Source organism: Ogataea haglerorum (genome assembly GCF_019207285.1).
Source record: "Ogataea haglerorum isolate 81-453-3 chromosome Unknown 81-453-3_NODE_10_length_422072_cov_98.086364, whole genome shotgun sequence".
Taxonomy (NCBI): Eukaryota; Fungi; Ascomycota; class Pichiomycetes; order Pichiales; family Pichiaceae; genus Ogataea; species Ogataea haglerorum.
In genome coordinates this window covers 140928-162375 of record NW_025065160.1, presented here as the reverse complement: position 1 = coordinate 162375, position 21448 = coordinate 140928, and the positions used below count along the sequence as shown (strand labels likewise).

Here is a 21448-nt window from a genome sequence, read left to right as displayed (position 1 = left end):
AGATCATTAAATACACAGAGTTGCTTGCTGTCAATAAATTAGAACGCGTTGACATTAGCTGATAAGAACCCACATCAAAAAGAACAATATGAGTATTCCAAAGATCTTTACCATCAACCACCTATTACTGGTTACGGTATTGTAGTACTTCAAAAGTTCTCTCTGTGCACCACTGATGTTGAGACCAATGTCTTCAACATTGTTGTCTATTCTTTGTATGACCTCGCCTTGCTCTTGAACCATTGTGGCTAGTTGCTGGAACAAACCACCGACCTCATTAATTGTAGACTCAATTGCCTCCACTGCTCTACTTCTTTCCTGTTGATATTGATTACTCTGTTCCTCGAGTAGCATAAGCTGCTGGGATTGATCTGGTATAGACAGATAGTCTTGATTTGGTACCGAAACACTTGGATCTTGTTCCATCGAAGATAGAAAAGGATTCTCAGAAATTTGCGTTCCCTTCTTTCGCAAAGCGTATGGCAGTACTTCATTACTTTTGCCGTTAACTCCCGTGTCTTTGAGCGATCCATTTACAGAGGCCAGGAGTTGTTCTTGTCGGGACTTTTTTGCTAGCTCATTACGCTGTCTCGTTTGTAGCACCTCTTTGAACGTCTCGCTAACGTTTTTCACTTTTGTGTTCAGCAATTGCACAACATTCTTTGTATATGTGTTGATCTGATTATCGCCAGATGACTTGGTTACGCTCGACTGCTGAAGTTCTTTTAACGATCTTTCGATTTTGAATATGTCTTGCTTGATAACATATGTCAGCTCGATCATATCTGTGGGTTTGTCGTTGAATAGTTGTTTCTGCCTTGCAAGTGCTGCCAGTTTCCCTAAAGAGTTGGTGACCCGTGCAATGTCTTTAGCAATAAGGCCAGCCTTCCGAGTGAACTCGCTCCGCTGAGATTTTGTAGGGCCATTCTGTGTAGTTGCTCTTGGTATTTTGTTGTGATTCTGCTTATTGAAGGTTGACACACACTGGAGGAATTCAAGCGTTCTATCTTGAACGTTGGGAGGATATACGTCCATATTAATACAACTCAAATAGTTTGATACCAAATAATTAACAGACGAACGATTATTTTAGACGGGCTGCAAACCAAAATTTAAATAGCACCTTTCCCGGCCATGTAAACCTAGTTTTATAAATCAACTTTCTGACCACAATCGTCACAAAAAAAGAAGATGTTGCTGCGCGTGTCCCCATGAGACCTGGCTGTAAATTTCTCTGAGCCGCAATTGGCACATTGGACTCTTGATTTCACCGATTCCGAAGTAACGATGGAATCTGAAGTTTCCTCATCTTGATCCCCGTTGGTTGTCTCCTGAAAAGTTTCTCTACCATGCATAGATACGCTATTAGCTGCTTCATTGTCGTTTCTGAGCGAGCTGTCATTTTCATCTGTGGTTGATATGATAGGCACATGCCTATCCTCCAGTCTAGAAGAAGCCAACATTTCTTGAAGCTTCACATCAATGGACCTCACTTTAGAATCAAAAAGAGTTCCGTCTGAAGCTGCCTCTGAAGCTGGCAGCTTTGCGATTTCATCTTTAGATGCAGACAACGATTTATCCCTCTTTGGAGAACACAGTGCTCCTCTGGTAGCTAGAAATTCCGAGTGCCGGAAATCTTTCCTTCCTCGATCATTTTCGTCTCCGCCATTTATGTTGCCTCTATTCAAAGAGTTGGCTTTGTTCATGAAACTAGAAGATCTTGATCTATTGCGAACTTTGGATAATGACTTGCGATCATGTTTCCCACCAAACTTTTTGAGATTTGTACGGAAGGCTTTTCGCTCCTGATAAGCAAAATCTCTGCGAAACACTCTGATTACTCCATCATCATCCGTGGTAACAATGATTGAAGTGGAAGGATCGTCCAGTTCATCATCTCCTTTCTTCGTTGTGGTCCCCAAACTCATTCTTGCTTTCAGATCAAAAATGGGGTCATTCGAGAGTTCAAGCAACTTCAATGTTGCCTTGGGAGCAAAAATGGCAACGTTACAGCGTGAGTGGTGAACATGAAATGCACCATAGTTCTTGTTTTTGTGTCGACAGTTCTCGTCTTTGAATAATGATGTGAGATCCCACGTAAGCTTATGACTGCCCTTCATCGTCTCTGGAGATTTTAGGGCATTGAGGTCCAATGCCCATAGGTAAGCCCAACCGTCTTCCGAACCAGAAATAATAAATGAATGGTTTTCATTGACCGATGCCCGAATCGTAGAATGCTCATTATTGTACCCTTTGTATCTTACATTCAAGACTTTTTCTCTGAAACTGAAGAGCCTCACTCGTGAGTCATTGGTTGTCACAACCATTTTCACATCGTCCTTGGTTTCAAAAGCATCAATTCCTGTTACTCTGGGCGCCACATTGTTACGCTTAATCTGGAACTTGTCAATCACATCAAGATCCTTAACCGACAATATGACAAAGCCCCCAATTTCTCCACCAACAAATAACTCCTCTGCGCTAGGCGAAAACTCCATGCACGTTATTCGCATTCGAACGTTTGTTTTCAACACAACGTCCTTTTCGAGAATAGACCATAGCTTCACGGAGCCATCCAACTGACAACTCAAAAAAAAGCGATCGTCTTTCTTATGAAAAAGGACTCGAGTTGCAAAGTTTTTCAGTTTGAAAGCCGCCAGACAGTCGTTGCGGTCAACATGCCATAGCTTGATAGTGCTATCCTGAGAGCATGATATGATGAATCCATTTTCTGACCAATCAATACTTAAGACAGTATCATCGTGATGGAATTCGCGGACCGGGCGGTGCATGAAAAGAGGCGCAAACGGAGTGCTACCACCTTGTTTGTCCTTCTTTGATTTTTTCCCAGGACATGGGTTGCACCTATTGGAACCATTCTCCGTGTTTCCCAACGACTCTACTGAATCGTTGATCGTAGAGCAACCGCCTATTGAAATGGAATCTGACTCTTCAAAGGGTAGATTTAAATGGTGACCATTAAAGCTCTTGTTTCGAGCGATTTCAGGTATTTCCCGATCAAAACTTGAGGTTATAACCTTCCACACTCGTACGACACCATCATCACCTCCGGATGCCATGTATTTCCCATCTTTGCTAAAAGTAAGAATAAAATTTGCATGCTCATGTGTCGTCTTGCGAGCATAAGAAGAGGCCAGACCATGTCTTCTTGGTTTTTCCTTGTAGTGTTGTTCAGTATCTTCGTCTATGCTAGCAGACGTATCGTCGGCTATGCTTGAATCATCCGAAGTTTTATCATAAGGACTTAACTCCTGCGAAAGAAAAAACTTAGAGAAGCCTTTATTGGGGCTTTTGGGGCTGCGCTTGAAAAACTCCCGATATTTGAGCTCCCTGGCCAGTTGTTTCATCCCTTGATCCACGACCTGCTTACTGCCATTATGAGGAGACGGAGTTGGCTTTTTTGAGGGAGTACTGGCGCCAGAGATCAATGGCTTTTCTCCCCGAAGGCCCAGTTCTATCCCGGGATCAAAATGAAGAGTAGCACTTGAGGCCTCACTTGCGATGGCTGGTATATTATGAAGCACATTTGGACTCATGATCTTTCTCAAAGCGCCTTCGCCTTGTCCTGGTCGCACAGTCTTTTATTTTTTTATAAGCCTTCGCAATTAATCGCTTTCCAATTCGGTGATGGTTTTGAATAGACCAAATAGTAGATTGTTGTGGTTTGAGCTTTGAATTCCAATGTCGGAGCCTCTTCTAAGTAGTCAAACTGTTAATCAATAGAAATTGATAAAAAAAGGTTACGGTCTTTGTATGAAACCGTTATATTTAGCACTAGATGCTAAAACGACGCTTGGCAAGGTAAATAGCCGCCTCCATCGACGCGTCGAATTTTACGATGGCACTACAAGCCTACGCAGAATTTTTTTTCAATGATTAAAAAAATCAATAAGAATGTCTCAAGCAGCGATAGAGACGCCTTCCTCTTGGGCCGATGCAGAGAATGATTTACCAGCAACTCAAGTGATTGAAAATAATGATGGAACAAAGACCATCATCTCTTACAAAATCAACGATCAAGGCAAAAAAGTGAAAGTAACACAAAAAGTGAAGCTGGTCACTGTCAAGGAAACGGTGGACCCAGCTATTGCTGCTAGAAGAAAATGGGCCAAGTATGGAGACGAGAAAGACAATCCTACTGTGGGGCCGGACGATAAAACCACGCAATTCGGAGAAGAAGTTCAACTGATTTTGGGAACATCGTGGAAGGAAGATGCACAGAAAGAGGCCGAGAACAGAAAGAAAGAGATGGCCAAAAGTAAGCCACAAACCATCACCTGTAGAACCTGTCAAGGTGACCATTTCACATCTAAATGTCCCTACAAGGATACGCTTGGAGCTGCCGATGCTACGACAAGTACTCCACAGGCCTCCGCCACCGCCACTCCGGAGCCATCCATGGCAGCTGTCGCGGGTTCTGGTCCAGTGCGGTATGTGCCTCCTCATCTCAGGAAGAGGGCCGGCGGTGCCGCCCCAGAGATTGAACGCAAGGAGCGTGACGATTCGACAACACTAAGAGTTACCAGTTTGAACGAGCAAGTCGATGAGATGATGTTGCGTGAGGTGTTTGAGAGATACGGTATCATTAAGAGAGCTACTGTGCTCAGGGACAGAGAAACAAGAAGATCGAAGGGCATAGCGTTCGTGGAATTTGAGAATGTTAATGACGCTCAAAGAGCTTTGGAAGGTCTCAACGGTAGAGGTTTCATGAACTTGATCATGAAAGTGGACTGGTCGAAGCCAAGAAAAAATTAGTATATTAAAATCAGTGCAATAAATGTTGTATGATAATTGAGACGAGACCGTCGCTTTCGTATGTTTCATTGTGTGTTCCCATATCCTGAACGATGTACTTGTAGTATGTATACGGCAATTGATCAAGCCACTTACAAAATTCTGTGGGCTGTCTGGTGCTGAGCAGTTCATCCTTCGTGCTGTGGGCTATAATTGTTTTTCTCAAGGAATTAAACTTCTCCCTAATCTCCCTTTTTAGATCGTTTGTCATCCTATAGTGCACCATATTGCACTTTTTCGACCAGTCTTGCTCCGATCTGAAAGCAATTTCCACAAACTCATGTAGGTAGCTTGGGTATTCCTCCAGCATCTTGGGGATGTCAAAAATGCCGTCCAGAAACACAATAGATTCGATCTCAGGAACTGGTAAAGTGAACTCAACGCCGTAAAAGCTCAAAAAAGTTGCGTACTCCAATATCTGGGTACACATAGTCGATCCGGCCGAATGGCCTATGAGAGACACTTTGTGGACACCCAGCTCATAAATAAAGCTCAAGGCGTGTAAAACGTCTAGGATATGGTGAGGATGAACAACTTCTGGTGACACTCTATAGTCGAGACCAAAAAATTGGATCTCAGCAATGTGTCTTTCAGTTGTGTAAGGACCATTATTCAATTGCAAATCCAGCTTATCAATCAGTGGTCCAAACTCATTATAAGTGTGAGACTCTCCAACCCATGCACCTCCATGGATGTATACAATTGGGGTATTTTGTGTTATTTGGGAAGATGGAACAGCCACTCGGTAGTGTTTCAAAAGCTGGCGAGGAGATTGGTGGCCGTACTTGTGTACCTTGGTGTACTGAACTACCATCGTTTAACTGCAGGGTTACCCTGCTTTTTGGATTCCTTTTCAAGTTTTTTTTTTTCGGAAGGCGAGACTTGTTAGCAAAATATTAATCCGTTTCGTGTTTACTAACTTTGATAGAGACTATGTCCACGGAATATTCAGATGTTCAGTTGTTTGTGAGGCCTATTGGTCCACACGTGACTCATGAGGAGGTTGAGGAATACTTTTCGCAGGTGGGACCGTTAAAAGAGCTTAGGTTGATGCCGGGTTATGCCTTCGTCGAGTACCCAAACCCAGAAACTGCTGAGAAGGCCTTCAGTGAATTTTTGGAAAAACCGTTTGCTGGCGAACCTCTTCAAATTGAATATGCCAAGAAGAAGCCGGAATATGCTAAAAAGGGCGAAAATAGAGTCAAAGTCTCGAATCTCCCTCCAACCACTGCTTGGCAAGATTTCAAAGATTTCATCAGAGAAGAAGTCCGTTTGACTCCAACCTTTGTCAGAATCCCTCCAGAAGATCCTACCATCTGCCATCTAGAATTTGCTTCCAGAGAAGATCTCGAATCTGCGATCAGCCAGTTGAACGGTGTCAGTTACAGAGATACTCAATTGGTGGCTGAGGAGGACACTAGTCCATACATCGCTTCAGCATCTAGAACGATAGGAGCAAGAAGAGGCGGTTACAGAGGTGGAAGAGGATTCTACAGGGGAGGAAGAGGCGGATATCCTCCAAGAGGAAGAGGTGGCTTTGGCGGTCCAAGAGACTACCCTCCGTACAGAGGCCCTCCAAGAGGCGACTATGGTGGATATCCCCCAAGAGGTGGGTACGGACCTCCACCAGATGGACCTGTGGGAGGCTATGGTGCTCCTAGAGGACCCTCTTATAGGGACTACGGTCCTCCACCAGTGGGTGGACCACCTGGCCCTGCTGGTCCTGGCGGCTATAGAGGTGGCCGTGGCGGATACCCGCCTCGCGGGGGTTACAGGGAGCCACGTGGTGGCTACCGCGATTATGACAGAGGTTACAGAGATGGACCACCTGCACCAAGAGGAGAATACAGATCCAGAGAAGAGGGAGCTCCATACCCAGAGCAAGGTGAGAGAGAATATGCCAGAGAGAGATCTCCAGCGCGGTATTGAACACGAAATTCATAATGATTGGTTAGTTTTTCATTTTGGTCAATTAGTTTTTTTTTTTCCCCTCCACAGACCCCAGGCGGACTAGCAAGAGACAAAAAAGTATCAATTGTAACAATCTGTATTATCTCTTTGTAAATGCATCTGGATACAATCGGTCAAATTCCAAATGTGCCCTAGACAATTCTTTCTGCTGGTCAGATAGATATTGCAAGAAAACTAGACAACCACTCCTATAGACTGTATATTAATATTGTTGTTACATCATGTCATCAATGACGTTTGCGCTGTATGTCATCACCAAATCGCTCTGTAGGTCTTTCTCAATATCTCGTAATGGAGATCTAATGTCTAATCTGTGCAGTTTGTCGATTAATTTGCTTAGCTCGTCTGTCGCTTCGTTGGGGCCCGTCTCTGACCCCTTCAATGTTAACATTAGCGATGACATTAGTAATTCATTCCTCTTCTGAGCTGCTCTGAGACTGGATGAGAGTTGCCTTTGAGTAACGCTGTTCGTAAAGGTCAAAGTATCTATATAGTTGTTCTGCCACTCCACATAGTTCTCCAACTTTCTCAGTTCATCACTTCTGCTATCCATCTGCTTGAGCTCTGATATACACTCTAGTAACTTTGCTTTTTCGAGCTGAAACTGTTTCACCATCTCATCCATATTGGATCGTGACTCTTTGTTTACCTGCACTTGGTTCTCGATCCTGGATGTGATGGTCGCAAACCTCAACGTACTAAGCGTCTCATCGAAATCTGTAGGCGAAACGCATGCTATCATAATCGTTTTTGAATTTCCGCCAATATTCTCCTTCAAGAGCCATGTCAATATGGAGTCTCTGTAAGGTATAACCGTTTTCTTAGTTGGCCTCTGTGAGAGTATTGTTAAAACCCTGCCGAGAGTAACCAGTGACTTGTTAATTCTACTTCCTTCCTGTTGCCTGGTTTTATCTAAGCCGTCACTGGCAACAAATTTCTCTGACCCCGCAAGATCAACTAGTTTGAGATTGGATTTGAGTTTCACTAAGGATCCGGTAGCAGGATCAAACTTTTCTTGGACCACTGTTACGGTAAGAATTGAGTGAGATCTAGATGACTGCTTGTTTAGGTGGGTCTCTGCTGTGGTTCTTTTCTCGAAACCTTCGTTAAGAAGCTTCATGATTTCCCGGGAATCACTCACATTGTATTCATTTAGATTCTCAATAAATGGAATTCTTTCACTATTTTCCCGCACTCGTAGCTTGCTACCATTTCCAAGTAGGTCGTACACATTCTCTTGATAAATTTCAATGAAGGAGATCTTCACTTGGACCTTAGTGTGAACTTGCTGATCCAGTCTCGTAAAAAGCTGTCTGCAAACCATGGGGATCAAACCATCTTCGTCATCTGTTCCCATCATTGTATATGTTTTACCCGATCCTGTTTGACCATACGCTATAACGCAGCTATTGAAGCCATCTAGTGTGTTATCAAGCAATTCTGAACCCACTTCCGCGAACACAGTATTTTGATCTGCATAAGGGACACTTGTTCTCTTGTCATATGACCACAAACACTTGCTGAACGTAAACTTTTGGGCTTCTCTGTATTTTCTCGCTTGAAGGGAATTAACTCCTGGCGACAGAACTATTGATTGGTCATTATCAATATCAACAAGGCATTCAGGAGATCTTTCAATTTCTCGCTTAAGTAAAGGTCTCACTCTCACTACCACTTTTATAGAGTCTTCGTGTGGTCCTTCTATTCCCCTTTTTTCCTGCCTCAAGGCAGCATTTAATTTCACTGGAGACAGGGCCGTTCTTTTGCTGACCTTGATCATAGTCTAGCCATCAACAAGATACACAAGAATATAAACAAATAGGGACTATCGACGCGTCAATCTTGGATTCGTCTGGAAATTATATTTAGTGGCAAAATCAACCGAGTCCTGAAATCAATCGAGAAACACCAGTTTCTTAAATCTCCATCGTGCCAGTATGGACCAATTGACACCGGAACAGCAAAACAAGCTGCAAAATTTTAGAGAGTTTACTTCTTATAACGAGAGCGATGAGCAGGAGAAAGTCCTGAGGCTCCTGACTGTATGCAATTGGGATCTCGAAATTGCAGTTGCTCGTTATTTCGATAACGACTTCCCGACTCTAACAGATGAGAGACCGACATATCCAATTTCAAATGAGTTGGACTCTCCGTTTGTCAGATCCTTCGCTAACATGGAGGCTGGTTCCTCCTCGATAAACACATCTGCAGGAAATTCAACTGCTCCTCGAGCTCTTGCTTTTGATGATCCATTTCTTGATCTTATTCCTAAGTTACCCAAAGCAGTCCCAATTCATAACCGCTGGAAGCTGCAATTAGGAATTAATACAAATAATCAAGAACGAAAAAGACCCACATACGCATTACTCCCACCTGTGATCTTCATTCTCATGTTGTTCCCGAAACTATTTTGGCTCGTGGGGTATGGATTGAACAAGTTATTGGGTCCTGTTTTTCCTAATTTATTCAGGATTCTGGGACTAAGAGAAAGCCCCACAGATTTTCCTTCAAAGCCTGCTCATACATCGAAGGAAGCCCTCTCGAGCTACAACATCAAGACTCTTGTCAACGATACATTGGGTGAAACTAGCGATCTTCCAATATTTGAAGGAAGCTTCAACGAGGCATTTGAGAAATCCAAAACTGAACTCAAGTGGTTGATGTGCATCCTGATCAATTCAGAAAAGGATATCAGCACTAAGTTCGTGAAAACGTATCTCAATCACGACAGCTTTATAAACTTTGTTACAGAAAACGATATAATTCTGTATGTTGGAGATGTGAATTATCCTGAGCCTTTCGAAGTGGGTCAAACATACCAAGTTCATTCTGTTCCATATATTAATTTGATCGCCAACGTTTCTGCAACTGGTACGACGTTCCCATTGATGTCAATCGTTACTAGGTACCATAATTTTGAAACCTGCACCAAAGAATACGCGAAGAAGCTCGTCAAGCGTCTGCAAAAGATCATAGATAAATATGAGCCCCAACTAATCACACAAAGATACGACAGACAGGAGGCGGAACTTGCTCGACTACTAAGAAAGCAACAGGATGAGGCATATGAGCAGTCCTTATTGAATGATAAGATCAAGCAGGAGGAGAAGAAACAAAAAGAAGAGGAGCAGCAGAGGAAGCTAGAAAAATTGAAACAAGAAGAAGAAGCATCAAAAATAAAACAAAAGCAGGAACTGGCTTTCCTCGCAAACCATGTACAATCATTATCCCAGATAGATGAAAACGGTTGGAAGAAGGGCGATTATACCACGATACAGTTAAGAAATCACGAGGGCCAGCGCACAGTTAAAAAATTCTACAAAGATCAAACGTTGTATGATATCTTTGTGTTTGTCGAGTGCAAAAACTTCTTGCGCGTCCAATCCCAGGAACTTTCTGTTCCAGAGGAAAATGTCTTAGATCAATTGGAGGTGGAAAATGTGAGTTTGGATAATTATGAACATGAGTTCAGATTCGAACTTATATCGCCAATGCCTCGCATCAAATTTCAGGCCGACCCACACAAACTTTTGAAAGATGTTAGGGAACTGTGGCCGAATGGTTCACTGTTGATCGAGCGGATTGAAGACGACGAGGGGCTCGATGAAGAATCTGGCGACTATTGATTCAATAATATATAATGTGATTTTACCTCTGTCTTTTGGACTCTGGGGCGTCTGACTCTTTTAATTGATGAACATTATCTGATACCACTCCTAAAATTATACTCCTCAGTTTCTCCTCTTTCTGTTCCTCACTCAGGTCATCATTCATAATACTCTCGATCTGTTTCCGTCTTTGAATCAGCTCGTCACTGAGATTTTCCTCGTAATCCTTAGACAAGTACATTTTCACTCGTTCACCGCTTGGAAGTTCCGGACTGTTGTGTGATACTTCAATACCGGTTTTCATGGCAGGCAAGGTGCCTAACTTTTCCAAAGACGACAGATATTCAATAAGTTCGGGATACTCATCCTCTTCCTCTTGATATTTAGCTGGAGTCAAACCATCCTTGTTCTTAATTTTAAAATCAGCTTTAAGCTCCTCAACCAAGAATTTGGCTGCTTCCAGAGTTTCTACGTGATGCAAGGGAGTATCGCCGTCAGAATCTTGAATATTAATGTCTCCGCCTTGCGAAACAAGATATTTCAGTAAATCTAAATTACCATAACTTGCGGCAGCATGCATGGGTGTATAGCCATTGGGATCTTTTGAGTTTGCAGTATAACTTCCTGACTCGATGTACTCCCTAACCTTGTCTAATTTATTATCTGAGGCTGCAATCCATATGTTCGACATGATATAGTTCAAATAAATTTAATTTTTGGTACTTTTTTTTGACTGTTCGTCATGAGTAAAGAGCCGACCAAAATGATAAATGCTTCGGATGCATCCTCTGGTTTTGATTGGTGGATACGAACACTTAAGTACAAGACTGGCATAAATCTCACAGATCAAGAGAAAGTTGCATATGAAGAGGACCGAAAGATAAAAATGGAATCGGATCAGTGTGCTAAATGTAATGAATACAAGGAGTTCATGCTTCAGTATTCTCCAACTGTCACTTTCATGATTGATCAGATCCGTCGAGCGGGGGGTTACGTGGATCCAGCTAAAATTAGCTGTGAAATCTGTACAGTTCCAAGATATGGTGGTTTCAATCCCGGATTGGGAGTCCAACTTTGTGCCAACTACATCGATAACAGATGGGTTCTTAACGACACTTTGTCTCATGAGCTTGTCCACTGGTATGATAATACTAGATTCAAAGTGGACTGGGGAGATATCAGACATCATGCTTGCACCGAGATTCGTGCAGCGTCACTAAGTGGAGAGTGTGCTATTGTCACAGAATTCAAAAGAAGACTAGGGTTCATGAGGTACGCAAAAGGACATCAAGCGTGTGTTAAAAGAAAAGCAATATTGAGTGTTATTAATCATCCCAAGTGCAAAGACAAACAACATGCGGAAGAAGTTGTGGATGAAGTTTTCAGAAGCTGTTTCAATGACACAAGGCCATTTGAGACTATATATAGATAGCAAGTGTAAATAAAGATACGGCTAGAACACCAAGTACATCGTGCACATAAGACTTGGGCCCAGAACGATACCAAACCAGAATATGCAATTTCCTAGAACCTTTCTATCCCTCATCAATTTAGTCTTGCTTAGTTGCACCAAAGGTAGCTGACTCATCTGCAACACGAGCAAATAGCCTCTTAGACGCTTGAATATAACAAACATTGCTAGTTCATGGACAACCGAGCTGAGCAAAAATGTAAAAATTGTCGCTTTCGTTTTGTTCAATTGAAGAGCGCTGATAGAAGAATGATACACATGCCTGAGAAGAAACTTGTGGACAACGACATTCCAATCCCGAGCATATGCGTTCCAATCGACCGAGTTCCACCAGTAGCCATAAAATTCTCTATCAGCAAAATAAGACAATTCTGCAATAGCATTCAAAATAAGCTCCCAAATGAGATAAAACACTAGTAGATAGACGGCAAGGAAGGGCGGTATGAACTCAATGATAATCATTGGGTACATTTTCATTCTGTAATAAACTGACTGTGTTTCTCTGAGTTCCAGGCATTTGACCACCATCGGGTACAAGTATGTCTCAGAAATAGTGATCATCAAGAAAATCACACCAAAAATACCCGCAATTTTGGTGAAAAGATATCTTTTCCTTATCCTTTCAGTTCTGGGGTAATCGATTTGATACACCAGTGTAGGATACATGGTGTATAAAAAGAAATTTCTGAGCGATATGTTGCTTGGGAATGGTTGTTCGGAAGACTGAACTTTTAGTTCAAACTTGCAAAACTCCACGGATTTACTCAAGGGAATCCTAGTTTCATCAGCCAGGTCACCTTCATGCTTCTTCAGGTATCCTTCAGAGTATTTTAGTTCATCTTTGATTAGCCAAAGATAGCCATTGAAGAATGCATACGAATGTATCTTCATCAGCTGCACCAGTGAATGCAACAGTAAGAAGATCTTGGCAATCCATGGAAACTTGAGGAACTCTGCCAGGAACAAAAAGAATATCAGATAGAAGACCTCATATATTGATTGTATCACCCAACCGACTCTATTCCAATTGATTTTGTTCCATTTCACTAGCATCTGAATGAAAACAGGAATGTACATCATTAAGTACATCAGCAAATCCACCAAGGCAACACCCAAGAGGTTATCCGACATAATATTAATGATCCGGGAGTTGGCATGAAATCCAAATTTGACATGGTAGTTGAATACAACGTTGAACCCACCAAAAAAGACACAAAACCAGAAGGCAACAAAGAAACCGTAGAACTTGGCGCCAAACTTCACTTCTTGATCGAATATTGACTGTCTTGGTTTGAAAGTGAGGTCATCCCACTTTGACCTAAAGGATCCATCGCTTCGAAATCTAAAGGCTCTGTCCGGTAAGGCCCGAGTGACGGCTGCTGGGGAAGGTTTTGGAACGGGCGGCTTCATCTCATTGGCACTGTCCCCCTCATACTCATCATCCTCCAAGATCGAGTGCCGCTCTTTTCCCGAGTTTTTGTCTATAATCTTGAGCCGAGCATTCACGCTGGATTCCGCCGATTCCGGTCTTTTTAGCTCGGCAGGTCTGATCTCTTCAGGCTGCATTGGGGCGAATCAGTGGTTGAGTAATTGGCAAGCTGAGAGTACAAAACAATCACTTCTTGGATTGAATAACTGAATCCTAGTTAACTCTGTAATAAACTCCTTATGTGTTTTGTTACTCGTAAGAACCTATTTGAACCTGTCTCATGTGATAGATACACAGCCCAGCAATAATATTTGCGGCTCAGGGGCGCAAACGATAAAGTTAAAAAAAATTTGTCAAAATTCTATATAATTCACGAGATCAACAGAAGGTATTCATAATGTCTCGTCCTGAGCAGATTGCTCCACCTGAAATTTTCTATAATGATCGTGAATCACGGAAATATACCGAATCTACAAGAGTGCAGCATATTCAGGCTCAAATGACGCTGAGATCTCTGGAATTATTAAACCTTGATCCTGAAAGAACACATTTTATACTAGATGTGGGATGTGGGTCTGGTCTCTCGGGTGAGATTCTAACTGAGGAGAACCAGATATGGGTTGGAATGGATATTGCTCCAAGCATGCTCGCGACTGCACTTGACAGAGAAGTTGAAGGGGATCTTTTTTTAAGTGATATGGGCTGTGGAGTTCCATTCAGAGCAGGTACGTTTGACGCGGCCATATCCATCTCTGCTATACAGTGGCTTTGTAATGCTGATAGCACAGCGAGTGAGCCAAAAATGCGATTGGCTCGCTTTTTCAACACATTATATGCAGCTTTGAAACGAGGAGGGAAGTTTGTTGGTCAATTTTATCCGGCAAACGAAGATCAAATTATACAAATCACAAGTGCAGCAAAAGTGGCTGGATTTCAGTGTGGAGTTGTGGTGGATGATCCAGAGTCCAAGAAAAACAAAAAGCATTACTTGGTTTTACAGGCTGGACACAGCGATCGCCCATTAAATTTGGGCAATATGGAAGTCGAGTCTACCACACCAAAGAAAGAAAAGAAAATGAGCAAGAAGATGATGAGAGCCATGGAGACAAAGAAAGAATATATCCACAGGAAGAAAGAGCTGATGAAAAGACGAGGGAAAACGGTGGCGCAAGACTCGAAATTTACGGGAAGAAGACGGAAGCCTCGGTTTTGAACTGTCGTAATATATCTATTGCAAAATATGTCGCGACTTAATACTGTAGTTTTTTTTAAAATTTTTCCACTTAGTGCAATCCGGACATGTTTGTCACTCGTGCAATCCAAGCTCGCATCACCCGTTTCGGTGTCAGATATTCAGCCGTTAGTAAAAGAAAACGGATACCAGTCCAGCTGTTAAGAGACTTTCCGACCATCGGGGTCAAAGGACAAATAGTGCAAGTGAAACCAAGTGTTATGATAAATCGACTTCATCCGAAAAACGGAGCAGTGTACATGCACTTGCCTAACTCTAAACCTAAAATTCCTGTGGTTGAGCCGAAGGAATTGGACCTGGCGTCCACTGGCCTGGAGCAGGAAAACGACGAACCGCAAATGTTGACTTTGGATGATTTAATATCTTTTGATTTGAATCAATTACTAGGCTCTGAGAGAGATGCAATCATTGCGAAATTACCTCTTCGCGTCTTATTCAGAGCCGAGAAGTCTAATAACAAATTACGGAACCCAATCTCGGGAAGCAGAGTGCTTATGACCCTGAATAGAATGGTTGCACAAGGTTTGAAACAAGATGAGGATCCAGACCAGGTGAACGCTTTTTTTGCAGACTCTAACTTGAAGTTAGATATTTTGGATCAGGAAGAAAATCATATAGATTACATTCACGAGGATGGAATCTACTCCGCACAGTTAACCGACTTGCGTGACGGCGAAAATCCTGTGCACAGATTCACGATTGGTGTAAACGTCAACTAAAGTTATATTGTAAATAAATAGATCGAAATATATAAAATCATAGTACCTCGAAAACGGGAAAAGGAAAATTTATTCGATAGCTCTTTTTATGGCTATCGGTTCTCCAACTAAGAAGCTAGAGTCACAAACACAGACAAGTAGGACATCCAACCCACACAGAAAACAAACTCAAAATGTCCGTATCGGAGAACAATATCGCATTCTTGATTATTCGGTGAATATATTCAGTCCCATTCCAGGATTTGAATCTTTAAGCCTGGATGACCTCTACTTCGAATCAAATCTGGAAGACTACGATGACGACAAAAACTTGGAGATCCTCATGCGTTGTATAGAGTTTGTGATGAAGATCAAGTTTGACTTCCTTTCGAAGGCAAAGCTATCCTCAAGGACGAAGGCAAAACTGTCCGCCCTTAGATCATCTTACCCTAATGTTGTTGCCCTCAATCAGTTATATGCAATACTACCGAATCTTGAAACATTCGTTGACTCTCGTGTGGAAAAGTTAGCCATTATGGGGCGTTTAAAACTCATTTCGCATCCTCAAGAAAACATCCGCTATATTATTCTTACTGAGGATTTGAGAAGATTAATCGAGCAACATACAAAGTCAGATCAAATTAGCTCGCGTTTCATGAGCCTACTACAAGATTATCCTAATGTTGTGGCAATTCCTGCTCCGCTACTTTCGAGAAGTGGCCTCAACCCAAGAATTTTGATAGATTCCGGCTTTTTAACTTTTTCGCCTATTAACGATTGGTTTACCTTGACTCTTCCAAACCTTGGACCTTTTTGGAGACTAGTGAAGGGATCCAATATGGCCATCTATAAGATAATAAAGACGACGAAATTTGAACAGATACTGGAAGACGATTTGAGAATGAAATACGAGGCGAATCAGAGCAACTTCGTCAAGCACAACGGGTTGAACATGATCTGGAGCTTAAGTTTAATGACCGGACGAGGAATTGTAGAATGTTTCAACTCCCCCACAGGGCGCGTATATAAATTGACAGGAAAGAAAATGTAACATTCAACGAAAATTAAAAATACACATTTTTATTTTTTTAACTACATTGATCACTGTCTTATCTTTTGCTTGCCCATCTGTCTTCTTTGTTTTCTTTCCAATTGCTTCTTTTCATGCTTACGTTGTTCATCCGCATTCGAGCCAGCTTTTTGTTTCTTCTGGTCCTCTAGCTTTTTTGCTGCCAATTGCTCCTTTTTCAAATCCTCCTCTAATTTCCTCAATTTCGAGACTTCTGCTTCTCTGGTCTTCTTGCATCTACGTGTAAGCTCAGCTCTAAATGAGGCCTTGCTCACAACGTAGTCAATGTAGTCATTCAACAAAAATTTTAGAAGCTCGTGAGCAGCCTCCAGTTCTGCAGAAGATTTAGGAATTCTAAGTTGAACCACTATTTTCTTGCTTGGAGTAGTATCGCTCACAGTTTCGGGCTTTTCACTGCTCTGATCAGTTACGGCCACAAACTTTAAAAATGATTTGCACTTCTCCAGAACGGCATTGAACTTCTTGTGGTGCAAGACCTCATTCATTTCTGGCACTTCATTCATAAAAACAAACTCGACAGGTAACTTGTTAGACTCGGAGGTTTTGGTCAAAGAAAGGAAATAGTTATCTTTTCTAAGCTGGTTCATGTTATCCTTTGAGACAATGGCCCAGATAAAGTCATCATAATTAGAGCCTGCTTGACTATCAATCTGAAAAGTCAGGTCGACAACATCTTGCAAAGGGGCCACAGCTCCAGCGAAAAAGTCGAAAACTAGCTCCAAAAACCATATAAAGACGTTTTGTCTTGGTTGAAGCTTGAACTTAGCAGTCAATGACTCGATGTTGAGTCTTCCAGTGGCATAGAATGCATAATGTTCAGAATCATCTTTGGCCAACAATTTGGATCTAGTAACACCAACTTGGGAGAACTGTTCTTTCAGGAGATCTAAATTGGCATTCAAAAAGTTGTTCACCAGCTTCTCGTTGTACTTCGAGCCGATGAAGAAAGTCAACACATAAGCTGCAATGAAGCCAACGGAAACCATCTCCAATTTCCAAGGATAAAGCTTGAGTCTATCAAGTAAGCTCATGTCAGCCAATTCAGGCCAGCTGTATTCAGAAAAGCTCTTGGATTCCCCTTCTGCAAAACAGGTTCCAACAAGTCCAAGTATTGCCAAAGAAAGCATAATGGATAAAGGATAATGAAATTAAAATGTTATCGATGTCCAACTTTTTCCGCAAAACCTCGCCGCTACGAATTATTTTTCCAGTTGCGACGTATCATTTGTTGTACTGTAAATGTGTACCTAAATGCGCTTAAGCTATATACAATATACTACATTTTAATCTCCTTAACATCAAGCCTGCTGTTACGGATGTAGTAATGTCTGTTTCTCGATCTGTAGCTTGCAGGCCTGCGCAAGATATCTATTCTCATCACGTTCGGATTGAAAATAGGCACATTCACTTCGACACCCAAGCCTGTGATTTTGTTTCTAAGTAAAATTGAAGAGGCGACGCCACTTCTCTTCACCATGATGATTGTACCATTGACTGGCTTTTGGTTCTTGTAAAAGACACTCACTATGTCACCTGCTCTTAACCTTTCAGGATTCGAACGATCGATCAATTTTCTTTTCTCTCCAGAAGGATCCAGTTTCTTGTATTGAGCTTCTTTAATGTAGTCCATAAGAGGTTGACCGCCTCTGAGTTTCGGCAAAGGCTCGTAGACAGTCATTGGTTGTTTGGCGACAACTGGAAGTTAGACTTAAAACAAAAATGAAATGACTCAGTAACATACCCTTCGACAGAGAGATCATCCTCACTGCAAATGACCTCGAGATCATTGGAGCTGGGTTCAAACGAAGCATTCGAAGCATAGTCGAAAGTCCTAGCTATCACGAAAATTCACTAGCTTGAAAATTTGTGGAAAAATACGAACGCCGGGTAATTTACTATGTGCTCACTATGTGTATCACTCGAGTTCAGCCAAATCAACTTCTGAAGGTTCTTCCTCAACGACTTTCTTATTCACTTTCCAAAGATGGACGATATTGTCGTCTGCGCAACTTGCCACGGTCCACGGAATCTCCTCGCTAAACTGAAAGTCGTTGATGCCACCCGTATGTCCACCATGCATCATAAGTAGCTCAGGAACACCGTCTTCCATTTCATCTTGCAACTGCTCTTTGCCAATCTTATTGATATCCCACAAAATTATGCGGCGATCGGAAGAGGAGGATCCAACTATATTTTCGTGGAATGGATCCCATTCGAGGTTCGTGATAGATTTTGTGTGTCCCATCATTATATGAAGCGGCTTGGAAACGTCTCTCAAGTCATACAGGTACACGTTTCCATCTTCACCCCCAGCGGAAAATAGGTATTTCGAGAATCTAGAGAAGCAGAGAGTATTGAAGCTGGTTTTGGTGCTCAAAATGGTATCAATGGCTGGTCCTTTCGTCCTTGTGTCTTGGTAAATGAAATGTTTGTCCTCTGACACAGAACCCAGCGAGTTGCCGCTAAAGTTGTGCCACCTTACATCATTAACAATGCTTGTATGATTACTGAACACACTGGTAGGCGTGATCTCTGTTTCCGAGCGGACGATGTCCCACACGGCCACGGTCTGGTCGTCAGAACATGTAGCCAGCTCTCCCTCCACATTTGGGTTCCAGCTCAACCCATAGCCATTGTCAGTATGGTGTATAAGCCTGTTTCTGTTTTCTTGGTTCATTTTAGCGTCCAAATGATACACGAAAACATCCCCCTTACCATTGATCGTGGAAATGACTCTAGAATTTTGCGGCATAGCGCGCACTCTATTGATTTCGGATTCCTGGTCCAGTTTCTTCGAGATCCTGAGTCTCGAATTGATTTGCTGCAGCTCCTCAGCAGTGATTTCGGGTCCATTTTCCCAAACTGAAGCAGGTATCTGAGTTGACGCTATTTTCAAGTAGTTGACATCTTCCCCGGAGGTATGAGTCGTCAAGAGAAGGTTTCTGGTTTTAGAAATCTTTGTATCCTTCGTTTTTGTCTCGAACGTTCCGCCCGGTATCCACTGTATGGATAACGAGGGCCATGTCAACGCCGTTTCGCTGATGAAATCGTACATGTATCGACAATTCTTTCGCCAAAGCTTGTACTCTTCCAGAATTGTCATTTCTTCACTCTTCTCTTCATCTTGTGATTGATGCTCATCATCAGAAGATTCAATCGGCAAGTCTCCAAAGCTGACTTGTTTAGAAGACATAATGTTGACCAGTAAAAAAAAATAAGTTTAAATTTCATGGATCAGTTCTATGAGCTTCAGCAGGTAGCTCGAGAATATAGCGAAAGCTCATTTTTCAATAAGATAGAACTAGACAAGAATGAGCTCCAGATTTTAATAACGACTTTAGAAGACGAGCACTGCATTGTAAAAGTTTGTGAGAATGGCTGGTACACAAACAAATCCGCAGAATACTTTCCTACGTTTGAAAGCCTTGCAAACCACATTAGTCCGCAATTCCAACAACAATGGTTTGCCAAAGTGAATGAAAGACTTCACGCCATCTAACTATTAATACACCGTATTATACATATATTCAAATCCTGCCAGAGTTAAATAGAACATTGATGTGCTCTGCCAAAAACTCATCTGTGTAGAACTCAGATTTCCTCACAAGTTCTTCATCTAGAATGCCATCATTGCCAAAGGTGAATGAATCACTGGAAAGAATTTTGAGAAACTCGGTGTTCTTCTCCAAAACTTCTTGCAAAAACTCAACCGGATTATTACTCAGCTTCCTGTAAAAGTCGTACTTCAACTTGGAATAATTGAGGAGTTGGAAATTCAGCTTCAAGCTTTCGTTCACTTTACTCAAATCGCTGATTAATTGTTTGTTTAGTACACTTTGATTGATCATATCGCTCATCTCTGCAAGCTGCTGGGAACCTGGTTTGTAAGATGGATCCACAAATCTCGAATTCACTTTGAGATCAATCACCAAATCTCCCAGGGTCGTTTCTTTGAGGGTGTTGATACTGTATTGCACCTTAATCGGTTCGATTGGTTTGAGAAGCTTTGTTGAAACAATTTCCATAATCTGCGTCAGGGTAAGCGAATTGATGCCAAATATACGGTATAGAAGATCATCGGTTTTGACGGTAACAACTTGCTGAGGTTGTTGATTCGTGCCCTGTTTGTCCTGGATAGTCTGAACTTCAAACAGATTGTTCATTTTAATGTAGTTAAAAATTTTGTGAATGCAGTCAGACTGAGAGATCTCATTTGATCCAACAAGTTCTACCAAAGCATCCTTCACTACCTGCAATTTGATTGGGTACATCTTTGGCTGAATGACGATGTCACATACAATCTCCTTTTCAGAAGGATCCTGAGATTCATTTTCCGGAAATTCGGATAGAGGAATCGATGAACCAGACCTTTTGATATCCAGTCCGTCAAATTGGTGTTTCGATCTTTCCAGTTCGTTAGTACCAAAGTTATCGTGCCACTCGATTACTCTTGCGTCTGGACCACCATTAACTGACCCGATTGACAAATCCTCGTCATTACCATCCTTTGCTTTGAGCTCCACCGAGATTCCGGAAAGAAAAGAGCTAAACTTTCTTCGTTTTGGAGAGTCTGAAGGCTCGGTATCATTGAGCAAACGTCCTTCAATCCTCAAAGTCCAGGATGGAGGAGGCAAAGATTCGACTTGTTGATCCTTCACTTGCCATGGTTGGTTTTCAGACATGTTGTAGATGAAAATCCTCAATATTTGGTAATCATTTGAGTCCTCCACAAAGCCATTCGTAACAGACTGTTGATACTCTTGAAGGTCGATGATTTTTTTGTTTATCATCAAGTCCAGCTCCCTTTCCTTAGTTCTGAGTTTGTTGTACATTTCTGCTTTCTCTGGAAACATGTATGCGATCGACTTAGAGATAACAACATCTGTAGGTTTGATGTTTGCGGACAATTGACCTCCTTGCGACCCTGACCCTTGGGGCTTGGATCCCTGATTTCCCATTATGCTATGTTGAACATGGCCTTGACCATGAGCAATTGCTGCCTGTTTAGCCAGCTTTCTTTGCTTTTCTCTTGGAAACCTTGAGGTAGACATACGAAAACAGAAAGAATCCTAGGATTTTTTTTTTCGTGTATACTGAGCTTAAATGAATTCAGG

The 21448-nt window shown here is 42.0% G+C and overlaps 18 protein-coding genes across 18 annotated transcripts; 8 read left to right on the top strand and 10 right to left on the bottom strand.

Annotated features, from left to right (window-relative positions):
* Window positions 1-54: 54 nt before the first annotated feature.
* Window positions 55-1035, bottom strand: KL911_003717 (uncharacterized protein; the record flags this gene model as incomplete). The annotated part of the gene is made up of 1 exon (XM_043198928.1): window positions 55-1035. One exon carries the CDS (start codon window positions 1033-1035, stop codon window positions 55-57), a length of 981 nt encoding a protein of 326 aa, XP_043053501.1.
* A 113-nt stretch (window positions 1036-1148) lies between these two features.
* On the bottom strand, window positions 1149-3557 carry KL911_003716 (uncharacterized protein; the record flags this gene model as incomplete). The annotated part of the gene is made up of 1 exon (XM_043198927.1): window positions 1149-3557. The coding sequence occupies one exon, from the start codon at window positions 3555-3557 to the stop codon at window positions 1149-1151; it is 2409 nt and encodes an 802-aa protein (XP_043053500.1).
* Window positions 3558-3915: 358 nt separating this feature from the next.
* KL911_003715 (uncharacterized protein) lies at window positions 3916-4776 on the top strand (the record flags this gene model as incomplete). Its single annotated transcript, XM_043198926.1, has 1 exon — window positions 3916-4776. The coding sequence occupies one exon, from the start codon at window positions 3916-3918 to the stop codon at window positions 4774-4776; it is 861 nt and encodes a 286-aa protein (XP_043053499.1).
* A 10-nt stretch (window positions 4777-4786) lies between these two features.
* KL911_003714 (uncharacterized protein) lies at window positions 4787-5629 on the bottom strand (the record flags this gene model as incomplete). The annotated part of the gene is made up of 1 exon (XM_043198925.1): window positions 4787-5629. The coding sequence occupies one exon, from the start codon at window positions 5627-5629 to the stop codon at window positions 4787-4789; it is 843 nt and encodes a 280-aa protein (XP_043053498.1).
* Window positions 5630-5748: 119 nt separating this feature from the next.
* Window positions 5749-6744, top strand: KL911_003713 (uncharacterized protein; the record flags this gene model as incomplete). Its single annotated transcript, XM_043198924.1, has 1 exon — window positions 5749-6744. One exon carries the CDS (start codon window positions 5749-5751, stop codon window positions 6742-6744), a length of 996 nt encoding a protein of 331 aa, XP_043053497.1.
* Window positions 6745-7000: 256 nt separating this feature from the next.
* On the bottom strand, window positions 7001-8566 carry KL911_003712 (uncharacterized protein; the record flags this gene model as incomplete). Its single annotated transcript, XM_043198923.1, has 1 exon — window positions 7001-8566. The coding sequence occupies one exon, from the start codon at window positions 8564-8566 to the stop codon at window positions 7001-7003; it is 1566 nt and encodes a 521-aa protein (XP_043053496.1).
* A 157-nt stretch (window positions 8567-8723) lies between these two features.
* On the top strand, window positions 8724-10412 carry KL911_003711 (uncharacterized protein; the record flags this gene model as incomplete). The annotated part of the gene is made up of 1 exon (XM_043198922.1): window positions 8724-10412. The coding sequence occupies one exon, from the start codon at window positions 8724-8726 to the stop codon at window positions 10410-10412; it is 1689 nt and encodes a 562-aa protein (XP_043053495.1).
* A 22-nt stretch (window positions 10413-10434) lies between these two features.
* KL911_003710 (uncharacterized protein) lies at window positions 10435-11085 on the bottom strand (the record flags this gene model as incomplete). The annotated part of the gene is made up of 1 exon (XM_043198921.1): window positions 10435-11085. One exon carries the CDS (start codon window positions 11083-11085, stop codon window positions 10435-10437), a length of 651 nt encoding a protein of 216 aa, XP_043053494.1.
* Window positions 11086-11136: 51 nt separating this feature from the next.
* KL911_003709 (uncharacterized protein) lies at window positions 11137-11826 on the top strand (the record flags this gene model as incomplete). Its single annotated transcript, XM_043198919.1, has 1 exon — window positions 11137-11826. The coding sequence occupies one exon, from the start codon at window positions 11137-11139 to the stop codon at window positions 11824-11826; it is 690 nt and encodes a 229-aa protein (XP_043053493.1).
* Window positions 11827-11847: 21 nt separating this feature from the next.
* KL911_003708 (uncharacterized protein) lies at window positions 11848-13431 on the bottom strand (the record flags this gene model as incomplete). The annotated part of the gene is made up of 1 exon (XM_043198918.1): window positions 11848-13431. One exon carries the CDS (start codon window positions 13429-13431, stop codon window positions 11848-11850), a length of 1584 nt encoding a protein of 527 aa, XP_043053492.1.
* A 260-nt stretch (window positions 13432-13691) lies between these two features.
* KL911_003707 (uncharacterized protein) lies at window positions 13692-14507 on the top strand (the record flags this gene model as incomplete). Its single annotated transcript, XM_043198917.1, has 1 exon — window positions 13692-14507. The coding sequence occupies one exon, from the start codon at window positions 13692-13694 to the stop codon at window positions 14505-14507; it is 816 nt and encodes a 271-aa protein (XP_043053491.1).
* Window positions 14508-14593: 86 nt separating this feature from the next.
* Window positions 14594-15265, top strand: KL911_003706 (uncharacterized protein; the record flags this gene model as incomplete). Its single annotated transcript, XM_043198916.1, has 1 exon — window positions 14594-15265. One exon carries the CDS (start codon window positions 14594-14596, stop codon window positions 15263-15265), a length of 672 nt encoding a protein of 223 aa, XP_043053490.1.
* Window positions 15266-15353: 88 nt separating this feature from the next.
* KL911_003705 (uncharacterized protein) lies at window positions 15354-16295 on the top strand (the record flags this gene model as incomplete). The annotated part of the gene is made up of 1 exon (XM_043198915.1): window positions 15354-16295. One exon carries the CDS (start codon window positions 15354-15356, stop codon window positions 16293-16295), a length of 942 nt encoding a protein of 313 aa, XP_043053489.1.
* Window positions 16296-16345: 50 nt separating this feature from the next.
* KL911_003704 (uncharacterized protein) lies at window positions 16346-17461 on the bottom strand (the record flags this gene model as incomplete). Its single annotated transcript, XM_043198914.1, has 1 exon — window positions 16346-17461. The coding sequence occupies one exon, from the start codon at window positions 17459-17461 to the stop codon at window positions 16346-16348; it is 1116 nt and encodes a 371-aa protein (XP_043053488.1).
* Window positions 17462-17610: 149 nt separating this feature from the next.
* On the bottom strand, window positions 17611-18012 carry KL911_003703 (uncharacterized protein; the record flags this gene model as incomplete). The annotated part of the gene is made up of 1 exon (XM_043198913.1): window positions 17611-18012. The coding sequence occupies one exon, from the start codon at window positions 18010-18012 to the stop codon at window positions 17611-17613; it is 402 nt and encodes a 133-aa protein (XP_043053487.1).
* A 237-nt stretch (window positions 18013-18249) lies between these two features.
* KL911_003702 (uncharacterized protein) lies at window positions 18250-19527 on the bottom strand (the record flags this gene model as incomplete). Its single annotated transcript, XM_043198912.1, has 1 exon — window positions 18250-19527. The coding sequence occupies one exon, from the start codon at window positions 19525-19527 to the stop codon at window positions 18250-18252; it is 1278 nt and encodes a 425-aa protein (XP_043053486.1).
* Window positions 19528-19563: 36 nt separating this feature from the next.
* On the top strand, window positions 19564-19833 carry KL911_003701 (uncharacterized protein; the record flags this gene model as incomplete). Its single annotated transcript, XM_043198911.1, has 1 exon — window positions 19564-19833. One exon carries the CDS (start codon window positions 19564-19566, stop codon window positions 19831-19833), a length of 270 nt encoding a protein of 89 aa, XP_043053485.1.
* A 28-nt stretch (window positions 19834-19861) lies between these two features.
* On the bottom strand, window positions 19862-21385 carry KL911_003700 (uncharacterized protein; the record flags this gene model as incomplete). The annotated part of the gene is made up of 1 exon (XM_043198910.1): window positions 19862-21385. The coding sequence occupies one exon, from the start codon at window positions 21383-21385 to the stop codon at window positions 19862-19864; it is 1524 nt and encodes a 507-aa protein (XP_043053484.1).
* Window positions 21386-21448: the final 63 nt, after the last annotated feature.